Source organism: Pan paniscus, chromosome 1 (assembly GCF_029289425.2).
Source record: "Pan paniscus chromosome 1, NHGRI_mPanPan1-v2.0_pri, whole genome shotgun sequence".
NCBI lineage: Eukaryota > Metazoa > Chordata > Mammalia > Primates > Hominidae > Pan > Pan paniscus.
This window is the reverse complement of record NC_073249.2, coordinates 50834292-50852310: the sequence shown is the minus strand read 5'-3', so window position 1 is coordinate 50852310 and position 18019 is coordinate 50834292. Positions and strand designations below refer to the sequence as shown.

At 35.1% G+C, this 18019-nt stretch overlaps 1 protein-coding gene across 1 annotated transcript; it reads right to left on the bottom strand.

Annotated features, from left to right (window-relative positions):
• Positions 1–243: 243 nt before the first annotated feature.
• On the bottom strand, positions 244–17794 carry ATP6V1G3 (ATPase H+ transporting V1 subunit G3). The gene is made up of 3 exons (XM_003823067.6): positions 17649–17794; positions 6095–6195; positions 244–580 (listed from the first exon to the last, which is right to left on the bottom strand). Exons 1-3 carry the CDS (start codon positions 17728–17730, stop codon positions 407–409), a joined length of 357 nt encoding a protein of 118 aa, XP_003823115.1. The 5' UTR covers positions 17731–17794; the 3' UTR covers positions 244–406.
• Positions 17795–18019: the final 225 nt, after the last annotated feature.

Sequence of the window (18019 nt, the reverse complement as noted above, 5' to 3'; positions counted from 1 at the left end):
CATAATTATATCTGGCTTAAAGATTATCTTTTAGCAAATTACCATTTAATACAATTAAGAGCACATTTTCTAAATTGATGAAAAGGAGAAGAAATAAAAAACCCATGCCCACTAAAAAGCTGTCATGACCATGTTTTTCTTTCAAGTGTTAAAAAACATGTTACTATTTTGCATTCTTGACTTACTCCAAGTTAAGTGACAAGGTCATAATTATTACTAGAAAAGATATAGCAACAGTTGTATTTTGTTTTGTTTAATTCAGTGGCGATGTATGAGTTATGTCACATTTCCTGTAAATGTAAATTTAAGGTTCTCATTTCAAATTTCTCAACATAAAAACACGAAGCCATAAGCAACCAGGTGGCACTCACACACCTTTTTTTTTCTTGAAAACTGTGATGTACATTTAGTTGGTGGCTCTGTAGTTCACATGGATTTCTGGTTTCATGTCACAGACCATGCTCAAGAGCTGGTTCATCACACTTTCCATATACTTATTGTAGTGTCCATTAAGTTCTTGTATCTTCCCTAGTGTTTGTTCTTCTATTTCATCTGAGAGATTATTCTGAGAGCCCATTATCTACCAAAACAAAACAGACAGAATTCACATCATAATACAATTGTTTTACAAGTTAAATTTGTCCTAGCCTCTTTACTGATGATTGTCCTACGATGTACAATTATGTACTCCTTTTCTAGATTTTTTTCAGAGAACCAACAAGATCATCAATGCCATGAGTGGGAAGGATGAACTTTCATAAAATATTGAAACTGGTCATAGCAGATTACTTTCACTTTTAACCAACCTCCACATGGTACAAATTGAATACACATTTATAATCATTAAACCATGCCCAGAAGTTCTTTTCCATCACATTTTTCATGTATTTATGACAGTTTCCATTTAGTTCCCATATATTCCCTATTGTTTATTTTCTGAATTATAAGTCTGGAAAACAGAGTTGAAAGACACCATTAAACCCACTTTTGCTGGTTTTTAAAGAGTGTTTAAAAGTTTTAAACAGTTGCTGGTTTTTAAAGAGTGTTTTTCTATTTTTAAAATACATTATCTGAACTGTATCTTGCTTTTATCAGGAAGACAGTCACAATGTGCGCTGTAAGATACTTTTATATGCACAATTTTTTTTTTTTTTTTTTTTAAGACGGGTTCTCACTGTGTCGCCAAGGCTGGAGTGCAATAGCGTAGTCTTGGCTCACTGCAACCTCCGCCTCCCAGGTTCAAGTGATTCTCCCACCTCAGCCTCACAAGTAGCTGGGACTACAGGCGTATGCCATGATACCCTGCTAATTTTTGTATTTTTAGTAGAGACCAGGTTTCACTATGTTGGCCAGGCTGGTCTCGAACTCCTGACCTGGTAATCCGCCTGCCTCAGCCTCCCAAAGTGCTGGAATTACAGGTGTGAGTCACAGTGCCCGGCCGCCGAAGTGTGTTTCTTTGGGTAATAGATACTATCTTGAACAATTTAGTGTAAGTTGTACTTCTTTAAAATTGAGTGTGCTTGTTCATTTAGTTACATCATAATTGTAGACACAGTTTAATATATCTTTCTAATTGCTCTTTAATTGGCAGTGATTCCCAGTATTTTCCATTATCTCCTCTTTCCTCGTAGCTTCTTTATCAAGGAATGATTTGACCAAAATATAATTTCACCAGAGGAGTTCACAATTTAAAGGAATTCTGCAGTGAAACACTTTGAAAGTTAGCCTTTACTGAAGCAAAAAAATCAACTCCTAACGTATCTCCTTTGTAAACTTAGTCTTTCCTACACATGGCATTTTAAAGGCAGGAAGACTGTTTTATGTTTGTTTGCTTTTTCCTTCTGAGAGTGTTTAGGAAAAGTATGCATTTAATTTAATCCAAGATACTCCAGTAATGATTGACTTCTACTTCAGGGTTGTTAGATTATTCTAAATTCTAAAATCTGCATGATCTTTTTGAGTCCTAGGCTTGAAATCAAATGCCACTGAGGCGCTTGGGTTCAAGTTCTTTCTGTTTATAGTCCAGGCAATGGGGTCTTCTCAGTTCAAAGAAAATAATTTTGAAAAGTTACAGTTTCTAAGACATCAAATAACTTTTGCAGAATAACATTTTGATAAGTGAGTATACAAGAAGCAGAAACATATGGATCGAATTTCCCTTGCTAAGAAGAAATTTTAAAATAGAAGAGAACTACTTATTAAAATGGCTCTACCAAGCTCAAAATTTTTCCTCTAAATTTAGTGTCTTAAGTGTGATTCTACCAAATTAAAAAAAAATTCTCTAAATTCAGTGTCTTCTAGTGGTAAAAAATTAAAAACAAACTGTTGTGAAACTATTACCTACTTTTCTTTGGAACAGTATTAAAAATAGTTGTCATTGGGTTGGTTTAGTGTAACTGTTGTGAATGACTTTGGAAAAGTTAATCTCAAGCTTAGGTTCTCTATTTTTTTTATAGGGATAATGTCATCCATTTGATAAGATACTGTAAAATGCAAACCAGATTCATTGGTAAGTGTGCAGAGCAGTTGTGTCTAACAAAAGTGTAATATGAGCCACAAAGGCAACTCATATATATATAATTATAAGTTTTCTAGAAGCCACATCAAAAGTGTAAAAGAAGTAGGTGCAGTTATTTTAGTAATATATTTAATCTAATAATATTCATATTTTAACATACAATCAATATAAAAATTATTACATTCTTTTATTTCATACTAAGTCTTTGGAATCTGGTATGTATTTTACACTTATAGCACATCTTGATTGGGACTAGCTACACTTCAAGTGCTTAGTAGCCACATGTGAAGTGGTCACCATTTTGGACAGTGCAGCAATAAATGGCAGCTGTTAATATTAGTTGAATTCTTAATGTGGCTTTTCAAGACACCATAATCATTTTCCAGAGAGACTTATAAAGATGACTCTTAGCACAGTTTAACTCTGAACAAGTAATCAGTACACGTTAGTGATTATTACTATAATTTTCACTGATTGTTTTACTTGTACTTTTCAAATTTTTCCAATATGTTCTGTATTTTCAGAAACATTGTAATACCCTTGTAATACCCCATAATCACATGTCTCATCCTGCATAATTAAACAAAATATTATTTCTGAATTTATTTGATGCCCAGTGATTTGAGTTTCTGCAGTGTTTCCTATGCAGTACTATAACAATGACTAGTCATACACTATTTTAAATGGTTTTCCTAGGGAAGAATTCCATATCTTGATATCTGCAGACAGAGTATTGATTTAACCCATGTAGGAGTTTCAGTGAATGAATGTAAGTGGCACAAAGACAAGAATCATGTTCCTTGATGTATTATAAGTGCCTTGAACACTGTCTGGCACTTAGTAGATGCTCAATACACATTTGTATTGAGTAGAATGATTAGATATCTTGGATATTACAGAGAACTCATTACTGTGTTCTGTTGCTCATGTTGATGGAAACCTGTTACCTGAATGTTTGGGAGAATGTATAAGTTAGTAGTTGATAATTCTGTAACATGTCATGATACATTTGGTCTAAGGGGGACATGTGAGGACTTCTCCATGTTAATTTTCAAAATGTCAGTGTTGAAACTGATGTATAGCTTTACAGCATAATGACTGATGGTGATAGAAGATCTTTAAACATTCAATATGTTTTTTTACAAGTTGTGTAAATGTTCCAGTTTAAGGTAAAGCAGAGCTTCAGGTCCCATCATCGCAAGAAAAACAGTTTTATGCTCTCAATTTGTGATTGCCTCCAGCAAACAAAATGCTCTTGGGATATAAATTCAGGAAGAAAGACTAAAGATATAAAGGTCTTCAATATGCCCAAGGCAACCATTTTCAGGTTTTCTACTTAGATTCATGATCTATCTGACTTTTACTTGTATTAACAACATATTTAATTTTTCTACTGTAGTCCAGATTTCTTTTTAGCAATATAATATTTTCTTTAGATAGGGTAGCACTAAGGAAGGGATAAATAGATTTTTGATGAAGCAATATTTGCTAACGTACAGCCCACATTGGGATACCTGCTTCCGTTGATAAGTCAGGGGACTTGAAAAATCACATATATTAACAAGAGCTAAAAAGCAACAAAAAGTAACATCAAGATACAACACCCACGGCACACAGGAGGCTGGTTTCTTGGGTCTCCTCCCAGACCTCCTAATTGCCCTGGGTTAATGAGGATAAGATTTAAGTGGAATAGCAATATGCCTGACATATGGAGGTCATGCCAAGGAGAGAAGATCTGTGCTAATGGTTTTACAAAATGCTCGAAGTAGCCGAGGCTTAAATATGCTGACCTTTCTATGTGAGCTTTTGATCAAATAACTGTAAAATTGGCTTGGAGTGCTAATTATGAGAGAGATGAGGAGTTTTGATTATTTAATTATTAACCAAAGCAGAAAACAAATAACCTGAACAAGATATATATATCTGATAAGATTCTTCTGGAGAAATGATATTTGAAGAGATTTAACACAAGCACTCTCTGAAATTGTGATTAGTTTTGTTATTACTTAAAAAACGGAAATAATTATATCAGAAATATCCTATATAAGATAATCAAAGCTGAATAATGTTAAAGATGATTGTTTTCTCAGGTCCTAATAGATCATGGTTATGACAGGATTCAATAAGAAAGAAAATCAAAGAAAAAATGTTATTCTTTCAACAAATATTTATTGCATGTCTACTGTGTGGCAGGCACTGTTCTAATGTCTAGGAAAACAGAGAACAAAACAAAGAAATGATTCTTTTGGTGTTTAAAGTCCCAGAAGGAAAGATAGGCAATATGCAAAAAACAATATAAAATATATCAGATAATGCTAAGTGCTATGAGGAAAAAGAGTGGACTACAATAGGTATGTGTTTATGACAGACACAATTTTAGATAAAGTGATCAGGAAAAGGTGCTAACAATTGAATAGAGATCAAAGAAAGATGAATATATCTAAAGAAAAGAATTGTAGGGCGTGAGAATGGTACATGTGAAGGCCCCATGGTAGGGGCATGTTCTAGCTGTTTGAGGAAGAGCAAAAGACCAATATGGCTAGAACAAAACTAATAGAGACTAGGGTGGTAGAAAATGTGGTGAGAGAGATAGCCAAAGGCCAATCATGGAGTGTTGTATGAACTTAGGACTTTAGGATTTCTTATTTTCAAACATTGATAAAAATTTTTATGTTTGCTGAGTGGTCCATTTAATTCTAGAAAGGACCTTTTTATTTGATGAAAAAGGTTTTGTTATTATGTGGTCCAATTTATCTGATCCTACATGAACTCCTTATCCATTACCATTAAAATAGAAGTTGTAAATAAAGATTTCCAAATTGCTAATAATTTATTGGCAGTGTCAGGCTTCTGCACAGAGCTTTACTTATATTTTTATTGAGGCCAAAATAAAATATCATATAAAATTTAGTTATAATACATGGAGTTAAGCACTTTCTTTTAGCCCATGTTGCAACATGGAAAGGAGGGTGTCCGCTCCAAAGGTTTCATGCATTTATAATTTACGGTAAACTGCAGATATTTAAAAATGTGCCAATGTAGGAAAAAGCATTTCTTTATCTCTAAATGAAAGATTTATTGAATGAGTCAGCCAGTTGCAAAGGAAATCATCAGGAAATACCAGAAGGCTTTTCAGAAATTTGCAACAATATCTACTTTGGTCATTTGTAAATCTTGGAAATATTAGTTATTTATGTAACTAACCATATATATTTATATAAAAACATGTTCTCTGAAGTTTTTTTACTAAAACATGTAGTCAATAATCAGTGGTAGGAATGAGACTTTAAGCAATCCCTTCAGCTTGTATATTTGTGAATATGATTTTTAATATATACTATATATTACATAATAACTACTGATGGACCCTTTATGTGAGAAATTAAAAATGCCTTGAAAGTGAAAATGTAAAATCAGTAATTATTATGTTTAAGATTTTGCTTGATGTTCAGCTTGATTGAACTATATCTGCTCAATTGCAGCATATTTTTTTCTGTCAATATCCTATATTAAACCTTATGAATATGAAGATCTTATCTATTCTGCATAAGAAACAGTGCTGACTTTCTTACTCACCTTAGATTGTTTTAGTCGAAACTCTTTATCTCTCTGCATTCTGTACTGGTCAATTTCTACCATTGCTTCCTCCTTGGCTTGCTTCAATCGCTTTCCTTTTCCTGAAAATTAACAAATATATATATAAAATTATATATATCAATATATAAATATTTATTATATATATCTCAACAAGAATATATATATAAACAACTGTACATATATGTTAACATGTATGCATATGGAACTGCAAACTTAGTTTTTTAAAAATAGATACATTCTTCATTATTTTTGATGATTTTTTCTAGAATGGCAAACTTTGCTAAAAAAATAGATATTGAAAATTTTATTATTTTTTATTGGATTCTTTAGGACACGTAAATGACAACTTTTTTTGCACTTACTTGTTTAAATAAAATATCTGCCCATTTACTCACAGCAGTAATGCCAGAGAACAGATTTTAGCTGTCACTTACTCAAAAAGACATTATTTGGTCAGATTTTCGGTCTTGATTTGCTGCCAGAATCCTTCAGTCCACACCAACTGGATCCTATTTAACACTGGCAGATCTCCAAAATCACTACAAACATGCAACTCAGACTCTATCAAACTAACTTACAATTTTTAAAAACGTTTTATTGGGATTTTTCCTTACCATTTGTTGACTCTACGATGTCTGATTAAGCCTCAATACATCAAAGCAATTTTTTTTTGTAACTTTCTCTGAGGGGAACTTGCTTGAAAGTGGCTATAAAACCAATTGTTTTTAATGATTAGGAGATTTAGTTAAGTAGCCTTTTTTCTTTTATTAAGAGCAAAGGTGTAAGCCTTAAGCTAGCAGACAACATAAATGAAAGTTTTAGACAAATACAATGCTGTGGTAATCATTAGCTGAGCACATGACTTTTTTTGACAACCAGAGTAAGTTTGGGGGGGGGGTTACAGACAAATATTAATTGGTGCTTTGCTCTCTCCACCCACCACCTTGGGGCTTAGCTACTAATGCTTCATGATCATTAAAACTTTAAAGAAATTCTGAACTACATTAAAATTCTTTTTTTCTATGAATCTATTGTCTTTCAATTTCAGTAAAATGCCTCCATTCTTTTACCCATTTTATAGTTTTTTTCCTCTGATAATGTTTCTTAAGTATTGTTTACAATTTCTGTCAACCGTTTGTTATATTGTAAAGACTTTGAACTAAAGAATAATGTGTTCTCAGGTAGCATGAAAGAAAATCTTTTTTTTTTTCTTTTTCTTTCTTTTTTTTAATTATACTTTAAGTTTTAGGGTAAGAAAATCTTAATGTAAACTTTTATCTGTCTCCCATTTACCTATGCATGTATCTACCTTTGCAGCATTTTCACAGAGATTGTTTCTCAATTTCTTTCCCTTTTAAGTATGAGTTGCTTCACTAGTCACTGTATGTATATGGGATAAAAATAGAGTCACTGAGTTACAAACTGAAATGTGTCTCTTAATGTCTACCACTCTTGAATGGAACTGGGAAGTCCTCATTCAGAACAGATATTTAGCTCTGCCTACACTTTCTTTAAAATCTGAGATCTGCTGAAAACTACTGCTCTTCTGTTGCTTGAGGCTTAATGGAACATTAATAGCAATGCTTATCTTTATATTAATTAATGCTCATTACATTTTGTATATACTGATTCCTTCATTCTCTATAGTTGTAACCATTTTGTGACAACTACACATATATTATTCACAGAGATTCTCTGTGAACAGAATAAATCGATGAGATGTCGGTAGGAAAAACTATTCCTTGATCTCCAACCCACTTTCTTCTATCTGTTTGTCATTTACATCAGAACAAAAATACAGAATGTTAATGTATTGATTTTTTTTAGTAATAATGGGTTGTAGGATACATAATTATTTTACAAAATAAATCACATGCCTCACTACTCTCCATCTTAATTGCATAATATCTAAAAATAGTGGTTTTAAAGTTATGCCTCTCTAGCACATTAAAAAAAAATCATAGGAAAGGGTCTGTGTGCCCTACCCTTGAGTGGAATTCAGCACTCCACTAAGAGGCTGTATATTAGCTCCATCACACAGTGACAGGCTCAGAGCATGTCTGTGATTCCCTTGTCATGGCACCAGTCACCTGCTGGTTCTCATTCAATTAAATGGGAGAGCCACAGGGAAATCGTTGCTGGCACAGCAATTTTCTGGATAGACTCAGCAGCTGCTGCTGTGTGAGAGCCTGCATATGCTCCACCTAATTTAATCCAGTGGAAAAAACTGGAGCCTAAAGCCTACTTTTCTGTTAGAGGTGAAACAAAATGCACGCATCAAATCCACTCATATTAACCTCTAACTTGCTTCTCTCTGTGTGTAAGAATTTGACAATTCTAAAATTATACTTATTTCTTTGTATGCATTAAAAACATGGCTGCTGTGACCAAAAGCGGGGAGAAAAGACATTTTGACTGATTTTCAAGTGGTTTGTGGGAAAAGGATTAATAAAATCAATTTTGGGCAGGCTAAAACTGAACTCTGTGTAGGAGACAGAGTAATGCTTGAAGATGGACTCTTCCTGGCCTTCTCATTAGGACAGGCCAGGTGAACTGACTGTCCCCAGATGCGATAAGTTCTTGAGGTACAGAGAAACCTAATTCTGTTGGATTGCTAAATTTGTTCTAGGCTCTTTTCCCGATGGAGAAGATAGGATTTCATTTATCATCTAAGGCAATCAGAATCATGCACTAGGCATCATGGCAATAAAACATTAGAAGCTTTGTAACTTTGAGCAGGTTACTGAGTTTTCTCATCTATAAGACGGAGTTAATAATCTACCATAAAAAGTTATTGGAGGGATTAGAAAAAAATGTATATAAAATGCTTGACAAAAGTAGTTATTTAATTATTTTAAATAATTATTAGGAAAACAGATCCAATTCCTAGGGGCCTTTTGCTGAAAAAGAAGGCAAGGAGAAAAAAAAAAGGCAAGGGGTAAAGCGTGAGTTTGAGGAGAAGTCCTCAGGCTGTCACTAGAGAAGCCTGTGTAAGCTTTCCCGAGGATATTTAATTGGAGGTATGCAGAGGACAGCTGGGCAGACAAAATTGGGATGCAGGAGGAAGGTCTGAAATGAAGACAGAGATTTGCATATTAGTCATTGGGGCCTGTATATATGCTAGTTATAGCAATGGTATTTAGACAGAAATCAAGGGAGAGTATACAGAATGAGGAGAAAAGAAGGCTAAGGTCTCAGCTTGGGGGAATATTAACACTCAACCTTCAAGAAAAGAAGGAGGAAGCTTGGAAGGAGCCAGTAGTAGTCAGAGAAGTAGGAGAAACCAAAAGACAGAAGAGAACATTCCAAGGATGTGGCCAGCAGTATCAAAAGACACAGAGAACTGAAATAAGAGATATTTAATCAACATTACTAGATGTCTATTCTGTGCCACACACTGTTGTAGATCTATGGATATAGCAGTGAAAGCCACAAACTTTTTGTTTCATGGAGTTTGTGTTCTGAGTGTAGTTGGGGAGATAAAAATAGAAAATGGACAATAAGTATATAATATGACAGGGTGATGGTGAAGAAGAAAGGAGAATAAGGGGTAAAGAAAGATGGTGGATTCTACTTTACACAGATCAGACCTCTCAGATGAAACAATATGTGAACAGAGGCCTAAAGGAATAAGGCAACTAGTCATGCAGATATCTGAAGGGGAAGAGTCTTCCAGGCAGGGGGAAGAGTCTTCCAGGCAGAGGGAACAGCAAGTGCAGAGGCCCTGAGGTGGGAGGATATTTGCCATGCTGAAGGAAGAGCAAAAACACCATCATGGCTGGAGCAAAGAGAACAGGATATTCAATCATGAATGTTAGGAGATGGTATTAGAAAGATAGTAGCAGGACCACGTCATATTGATCTCACAGGGCACGGTAAGAATTTTGGTCTTTGGGATACTAAATTCATGAAGGGTTCTTAGCCAAGGCATGACATAATACTACTTGTGATTTAAAAGGATTTCTTGGCCAGGCACGGTGGCTCATGCCTGTAATTGCAGAACTTTGGGAGGCTGAGGCAGGTGGATCATGAGGTCAAGAGATCGAGACTATCCTGGCCAACATGGTGAAACCCGGTCTCTACTAAAAATACAAAAATTAGGTGGACATGGTGGTGCGTGCCTGTAGTTCCAGCTATTTGGGAGCCTGAGGCAGGAGAATCGCTTGAACCCAGGAGGCAGAGGCTCAGTGAGCCGAGATCACGCCATTGTATTCCAGCCTGGCAACAGAGTGAGACTCTGTCTCAAAAAAAAAAAAAAAAAAATTTCTTTGGCTGGTGTGGTGAAAATAGAAAATACACAATAGGGGTAAAGGAGAATCAAGATCAGTCTGAAATTTGTTGCAATTGTTCAGGCAAATTTAATAATTGCTGGAAATGGTAAAGTAGTAGTGGAGTTAGCAAGAAGAGGGTAGATATATTTTGGAGGTGGAGTTGATACATGAGCATGAGAGACAGATATGAGTCAATGATGGCACCAACATTTTATTTTGGGGATGGAGTCAATACTGCAATTTCGTTGATATGCCTATTCAACATCCAATAGTGATGCTGAGACAGCTGATGTTTATATGAACTTAGAGATCAGGGAAGCAATGAGTGCTGGGAACACCAAGTTTGGGAGACATCAACTTGAAGCTGGTCTGTAAAGCCATGAGATTAGATGAGAGCACCTCAGAAGTATCTGCTGATAACTAAGAGAATAGGTCCAAATTGGGGTCCGACTTTAAAGATTGAGAAGACAACAGGAAGCCAACCATGAGAGTAGTGTTCCAAAGTCAAATGAAGAAAGAGTTTCAAAGATGAAAGAGGGATCTAATTATGAATGAGATATTGAATTAACATTGGGTTTAGCAAGACTGGTGATCTGGGCAAGAGGAACTATTGGTGGAGTTATAGGAAGAAATGTTCAATAGAAAATGGAATGAAACATTGTAGACACAGGGAACACAGGCAACTTCTCTGAGAAGTTTTAACCAACAAAGGGGAACAAAGAAAATAAAATAAGGGCTCAAGGTGGTCAAGTGGATTTGGCAGTTAGAGGGTTTAATTGTGCCCCCCGAAAACATACGTTGGAGTCCTAACTCCTGGTACCTCTGATGTGACCTTAATTGGAAATAGGGTCTTTGCAGATGTAATCAGGTTAAAATGAGGTATAAGGGATTAAGATAGGTCCTAAATCCAACAACTGGTTCTCTTATAAGGGAAATTTGAATACAGAGGCATAGAGTCAGAGCAGACACACAGGGAGGAAGGCCATGTGTTGATGGAGGTATACATTAAAACGATGCAGCTGCAAGACAAGGAGTGCCAAGGATGGCTGGCTACCACCAGTAACCAGGAAGGAGGCATGGGGGTTTCTCCCTTGGTGCCTCCAGAAGGATCCAACACTGCTGGCACCTTCTGTTTGGACTTCTGGCCTCCAGAATGGTGAGATAATCAATTTCTGTTTAAAGCCACCTAGTATATGGTAATTTGTTACAGCATCTCTAGGAAACAAATGCAGAGAATTAGCAAAGAGCATAGAGAAAACAATGCTAGCTGAGCATTGGAGACAAAGCCAGATACCATAGTGTGGTGAAAATAGTAGGTATTGAAATGAATGTGCCACCTGACAAAAATATGCATAAACAGTTCAGAAGCCATTTTTGTTTGCTGTATAAACAAAGGGTACTTTGGTAATGTTTGAAGATTTCTGTTAGTAATAACAATTTTTGATCTATTCTACCACTCAGAAAACAAAGCAAAACCAAACCATACAAAACTTCTTGGCTTTGGGCGATTGTCAATATTGTGATAAAACCAACCTGATTCAAAGAATGCTATTATTTTTCCCAGTGACTACAAACATTGGGAAAGAAATATCACCAGAAAAACAAAGAGGCAGCCTCTCCTTTGGTGACTGTCACTGCTAGAGCTTCTCTTACACTAAATTTATTTCCTGTCAGATCTCCGCTTCCTGAATGTTTTCTTTTGCTTTTCTTCTACTTGTATTTTCCTTATTAAAAATACAATAAATAGTTTTGTGTAGCTCCTGGACTGAATATAACCAAATGCTATTAATAGATGAAAATGCTCTGTGGTTATTATTTTAATATTACCCACCTGAAGAAATGAAAGCCCAATACATTTACAAATACCCTGTTAGTCTGTAGACTATAAAGGAAGAGGAAGTATTTACAGGCCTACAAAACATGCAAGACAGGGCCATGAAATTCTTATATAACAACTTTTATTTTATTAGTTTATTAAAAGTCTTGTCTTTATGAACAAAAACATCCACTTGCATAGTGAAGAATTTATTAAATCGAGGTGCTTGTTTAAATAATTCAGAATATATGCATATTTGGAAGCAAATAGGAAATTTGCTGATTTAAAAAAATTATTGATGGTTGGCATCCTATAGACCCCCAAAAATGAATCTGAATTACAGTATTATCTGATGTATTATCTAGAATGCAGAAATATTTTCTTAAGTATGTATTTTGCCTCATAGTGGACCATGCTTAAGAAATCTCCAGGACTTTTTTGCTGTTTTTGCAACAAAATTCTTTTTATTGGATATTAAAATAATATTAATAGCTAAAATTTCTTGAGCACCTTCTATATGCCAAGTGGTGTTTTAAGTCTTTTATAAGAGTTAACTCAGTTAATCATGACAACTCCATGAGGTAGGTACTGTTAGTATCTCCATTTTGAGGCTGAGGAAACAGGCACAGCAAGGTTAAGAGGTAACCCACCCAAGGTCACACAGCTAATAAGAAGCAGAAGTTAGACTGGCATCCAGGCAGAGCAGCTGTAGGGGGTGAGTACTGACTATACTATTTTGGGAGAAAGCTAGAGCAGTGTGTTCTTCACTTGTATTACAATTGTCTATAGCTTTTAGACATTTTTAATATAGCTATTTGTTCCATTTTTCTCATATCCAGATTAGAAAATTTACATTTTTTTTTTGCTATTTCTTTCAATCTATATCCTGTAATGCAATTTGTAATTTTTAGTTAAGCACAAATGCTACTTTCTGCAGCTTGCAAAGTAAATAAATTGAGTGTTTATTTCTAGGAGAGTATGCCATGTATGTTCAGAAATGATTTGGGAATATGAGTTCTTTATGTGATGTTGAATTGCATGCATTTGAGTATTTCAGAACAATGTTAATGCAGAGCTATAGGGTTTTAAAAGTTTGCAATGGGTGTAAGTGAAGTAAATACTTCTCTTAAAAAAGGTCATGACTAAAAGTAAAAATGCAACATATTTCAGAGAAACACAACTCTCTGTTCCTCCTGTTGATAATGGTACTTTGAATTTCTAATCTAATTCTGATTGAAGTTTCAGTTCAATACCCCAAACCTGGAGCTCCAGGGCAGATCTCTGATGTTTAGGTAACTTGTCTTGGACCAACACACCCACTTTTATGTTTTGATTAATGAACAATTTATTAAGTAAAGAGCATTGAATCTAGGTAAGATAATTTAAAGTAGTGCAAACTACTGTGATTTCATCTAAATTCAACCAAAATAGTAAGGCAGTTTTGCACATAAAAATGAGTGAGAGCTTTAACTAATAAATATAACCTGTAATCAGTGAATACAGGAAAGTATCTGAACATTTCTAGTCATCTTACCAGAAGCAGTCCCAGTCTCTTCGTTTTAGGAAAAGTAGACCCAGAAATTACAGCAGTGGTAAAAACAAATGGAATGAGATCATTCTAGTCTATATCATTCTTCTATCATTATTACTTACAGTAACATACAAAAATACATGACATATATTAAAAATAAAAATAACTCTAGTGTGTATTTTGCTTTACTATCTTACACATATTTTTCTGATTCTTACAACTTCTTGGTCATATGTGTGTGTGTGTGCGTGTATTATAACTTCTATTTTTATTTACAGAAAGAAAGTCTGAAACTTGGAGATGTTAAATGACATTAAGAATCATAGGTTTTCAACTCAAGCCAATGCTTTTATACTCTACTACTTCCCAGTCTGACTTCCGAAGCCTGTCCACATTCCTGCCCATGTCCCTGTCAGATTTCATCTCTCTCAGTAGCTGGTGGATGTCTTGAGAGCAGAGACTTGCATATTCAATTTCTATAGAGCTCGTGGCCTTCTGGAGAGTTCTTGATACATCAGGTTCATAATCCCTTATCTGTATCCCTAAAGGCAAAACACTTAGACCATATACTGTATTATGTAGCAACTGCACCAGGATCTGAGGCTGTTCTCCTTAATGGAATATATTAATATTTTTGCAGCATAATATAAAAATAACCATATTAATCTTGTATTTTCCTGAAATGATTAACATGTGAATTGCTGTTTTCTTTCTCTTCCCCTCTTTCTCGCCCTTCCTTCTTCCTGTCTTTCTTTTTCTTAAAAATAATACACTCAAGAGTCTTGTTCTAGCACTTTATGCCCAAGTTTCTGAGAGTCTTGCAAATAAATGGATTTAAGAAAGAGAAAATGACCATAGACCTTCTACAATGGTGTTCACTATTGTGACTTCTTGGTCCTCATTCTGAATATCATTCTGCCTTAATATGTCAGAATTTCAAATAAATCTTTGTATGAAAAAATAAAGCAAAAGTATATGGGTTTACTAAAATGATAACTATCTTTACCTCTCCTGTCATCATGCCTCCTTTCTTTTTTTAAAATAGTCATTTGTGCATTTATCTCACTGGGAAGTTCTTTAAGGAAGAACTAGGTCTTATTTATCAGTGTAAACATCAAAGTGGCCTGGAATTAGTAGATACCCAATAAACACTTATTGAATTAAATAAATGAAACAAAAACCACTGAAACATTAGGGAAGTTATAACATACTAGTATATAAGGTAATATTTCTATTTTGCCATAGATCGCTTATGTGAGTAAGCTGTTGTAACTATAAACTGTAATACCTGCTGATAGCTTTAAGAAAACAGTTTCTATCCAGTTAAAACTGACCTCAACGCCTGTGGCTTCTGAGGCAAAGAGGACAGGCTGACATTCTCCATAAAACTGAGTGCAGAGGTTAGTTGTTGAAAGTCAAAATATTTTCCAGAATGTCTTTAAAGCCTGGGTATTTACTATTACTGGTTGAATATCCCCTTGAATATTCATAAACAAAGACATGGTAGATTAAGAAAAAAGTATGCAGGTATTTTAAGTTACTGGCAAATGAAATGAACATTTTTGTATAGAAATAAGACAATATGTACTTTTCAATACTGAATTCTGAGGAAAGATTGCCCAAGGACAGCATATTCACTAGAGAAAAGCAAAAGAAATTGGGCTTTTATCTTTATTCTGAAATTTGAAGCCAGGTTGCCCTTAGCGGCTCCCACCCCAAAACAGCTTGCATGTATAGCAATTCTTTTATTCTTTAATGACTCGAAAAAAGGAGAAATAGTTGTTAAAAATTATTTGAGTCATACAATAATATTGATTAATCTATACTCAATATTTCATTTTGTATCCTCCATAATGAGAAAGCAAAGGCAACATAACTATCACATCTTTAAATTATCTGGTCTTCTGTTCTGAAAGTTTTAAATATTGTTAAAGAAGTTTTTAAAAAGGCCTGGCACGGTAGCTCACTCCTGTAATTGCAGTAATTTGGGAAGCAGAGGCAGGTGGATCTCTTGAGCTCAGGAGTTTGAGACCAGCTGAACAACATGGCGAAACCCCCGTCTCTACAAAAATACAAAAATTGGCCGGGTGTGGTGGCGTGTGTCTGTGGTCCCAGCTACTCTAGAGGCTGAGGTATGGCTTGAGCCTGAGAGATGGAGGTGGCAAGGAGCCCAGATCATCTGCATTTCAGCCTGGGAACAGAAGCAGACCCTGTCTCAAAAAAAAAAAAAAAAAAAAAAAAAAAAAAAGAAGAAGAAGAAGAAAAGAAAACCCTGAAATTTTTAAAAAGGGAAAATTCTCTATGACGCTTCAACCACAGGTCCTGAACTGCTTTGTTTTCTATAAAACTACTCTACATTCATATCATCTTGCAACCATTTCCACACTTCGTTGTAGAAAAAGAAATTGAGAAATAGGTAAAGTTTGCCTTCACTATCTTTCTTCTTCCTTTCCTCTTCTATCATCTCCACCTGGAGTCATTCCTTTTATGTTGTTGATGCCCACATTGCTGAGTGTTCAGGAAATCTATTTATCTTAAGAAAAGGAAATGATTTTACCTGTGGTTGAAAACTTTAGTGTACCTGCCTTATTTCTGACTGACTTTCTTATGTTGTAATATATTCCTTCATTTCATTCATTACGTTTAAATAATTCAGTACCTACTCCAATCCCATCACTACATTCATCCAAAGAGTTACATAAGTAACATTTTGAAAATATGGCCCCTGTTTTGCCAGACTGAATCTAATTGCAGAGGCAGGACACACAAGGAGAGTGAATGACACTACAAATTATTGTAGATTGAATAATGAGGTGATATGAAATGGGATAGTGAAAAAAATGTCTTGGCCTTGGGAACCTGAATTCCAGTTGTAGATCTGAGACATGTTAATTTTTTTATTATGCAAATTGTATAAATTTTGTAAAGCACAGTGGTTAAGATCTGGGCTTGGAAATTACAGCTCATCTAAATCTTGTCTCTACCATTTACCCTCTGTGTGACCTTAGACAAGTTATATAATTTCTCTAAGCATCACTTTTGCTTTTTCAGTAAAGGTTGTGAGGAATAAAGATAAGCAATGGGCATGGTGCCTGGCACAATATTTTCTATTTTTAAAATATAACCTTGAACAAATCAGTGACTCCATTTCTGCATACATTGGGAATAATGTTAATATCCTATTCATTTGGCTGTTGTATCAAAGAGAATAGAAAAGGGGTTGAAGTTCATTGAGGACATTCTATATGTAAGTACATGAATGCATGACCAAATGAAAAGAGAGCTGAGTACAGTGGCAAGTGCCTGTAGTCCCAGCTACTTGGCAGGCTGAGGCAGCAGGATCTCTTGAGTCCAGGAGTTGGAGTTCAGCCAGGGCAACATAGTGAGACCCTCATCTCTTAAAAAATAAATTAATAAAAATAAAAAGAGAGGTAGAAAATGAGAATAAAATGAAAATATTTTAAAATATTAGATGTTAAAAAGCTACCAAGAGAGGGATGAGAATGAGCCATTATTATTCTGATTTTATGGAAATGAAAACTGATGCTTATAAAAAATAAGTAATTTTCTCAGGTTTACTCACTAATAAGTAGATTCAATCCAGAGGTTTTCTGCCCCCTAACAATGTTGAGAAAACTGAGGCATGGCATAGCCAAGGCTTAAGCCCACATCTCTATAATCTTAATGTCCGTGAACACATGACCTCTCAAAAGGATCTGAATGAGGAAACTTCATCCCTGCTCTAGAAATAAGGAACATATGGCTGGGTAATTTTAATGAATGGGTGAAGGTCTCACAGGGAGTACAGTAAACCAAAGTTTGAAACAAGGTCTGCCTAATCCAAAAGTCTGTGCTTATCCCTGCATTCCACTGCTTTGTTTATTTCGTGACAGACCCCTCACAGGTGAGACTTACTCTTCTTGGCTTCCTCTAGCTTGTCCTTGGCCCGTTTTTCTGCCTGAAGAAGCTGGTGGATCCCCTGAGACTGGCTTGTCATGGTAGTCTGCTCCAAGCAAGTGGCTTCTGTGAAATCTGGGAAGTAATGGGTTCATTTATTCTTTTAGAAATTAACATATAACTCAGATTATTGTGTCAACAGCAAGTTCCAAATGCAGCTGTTTCAAACTGGCTTGATTGGGCTGGATAGCTGGGTCCCAAGGAAAGCCCAAGGTGGAATCTAGAAAAACAAGTTAAACCAATGTGCATAAATTGAGAACTTACCATTTCTGCCAATCTTAGCTCTTCTGTATGAGATAAGGAGGTATAAATGAGGTGTTGCATCTACT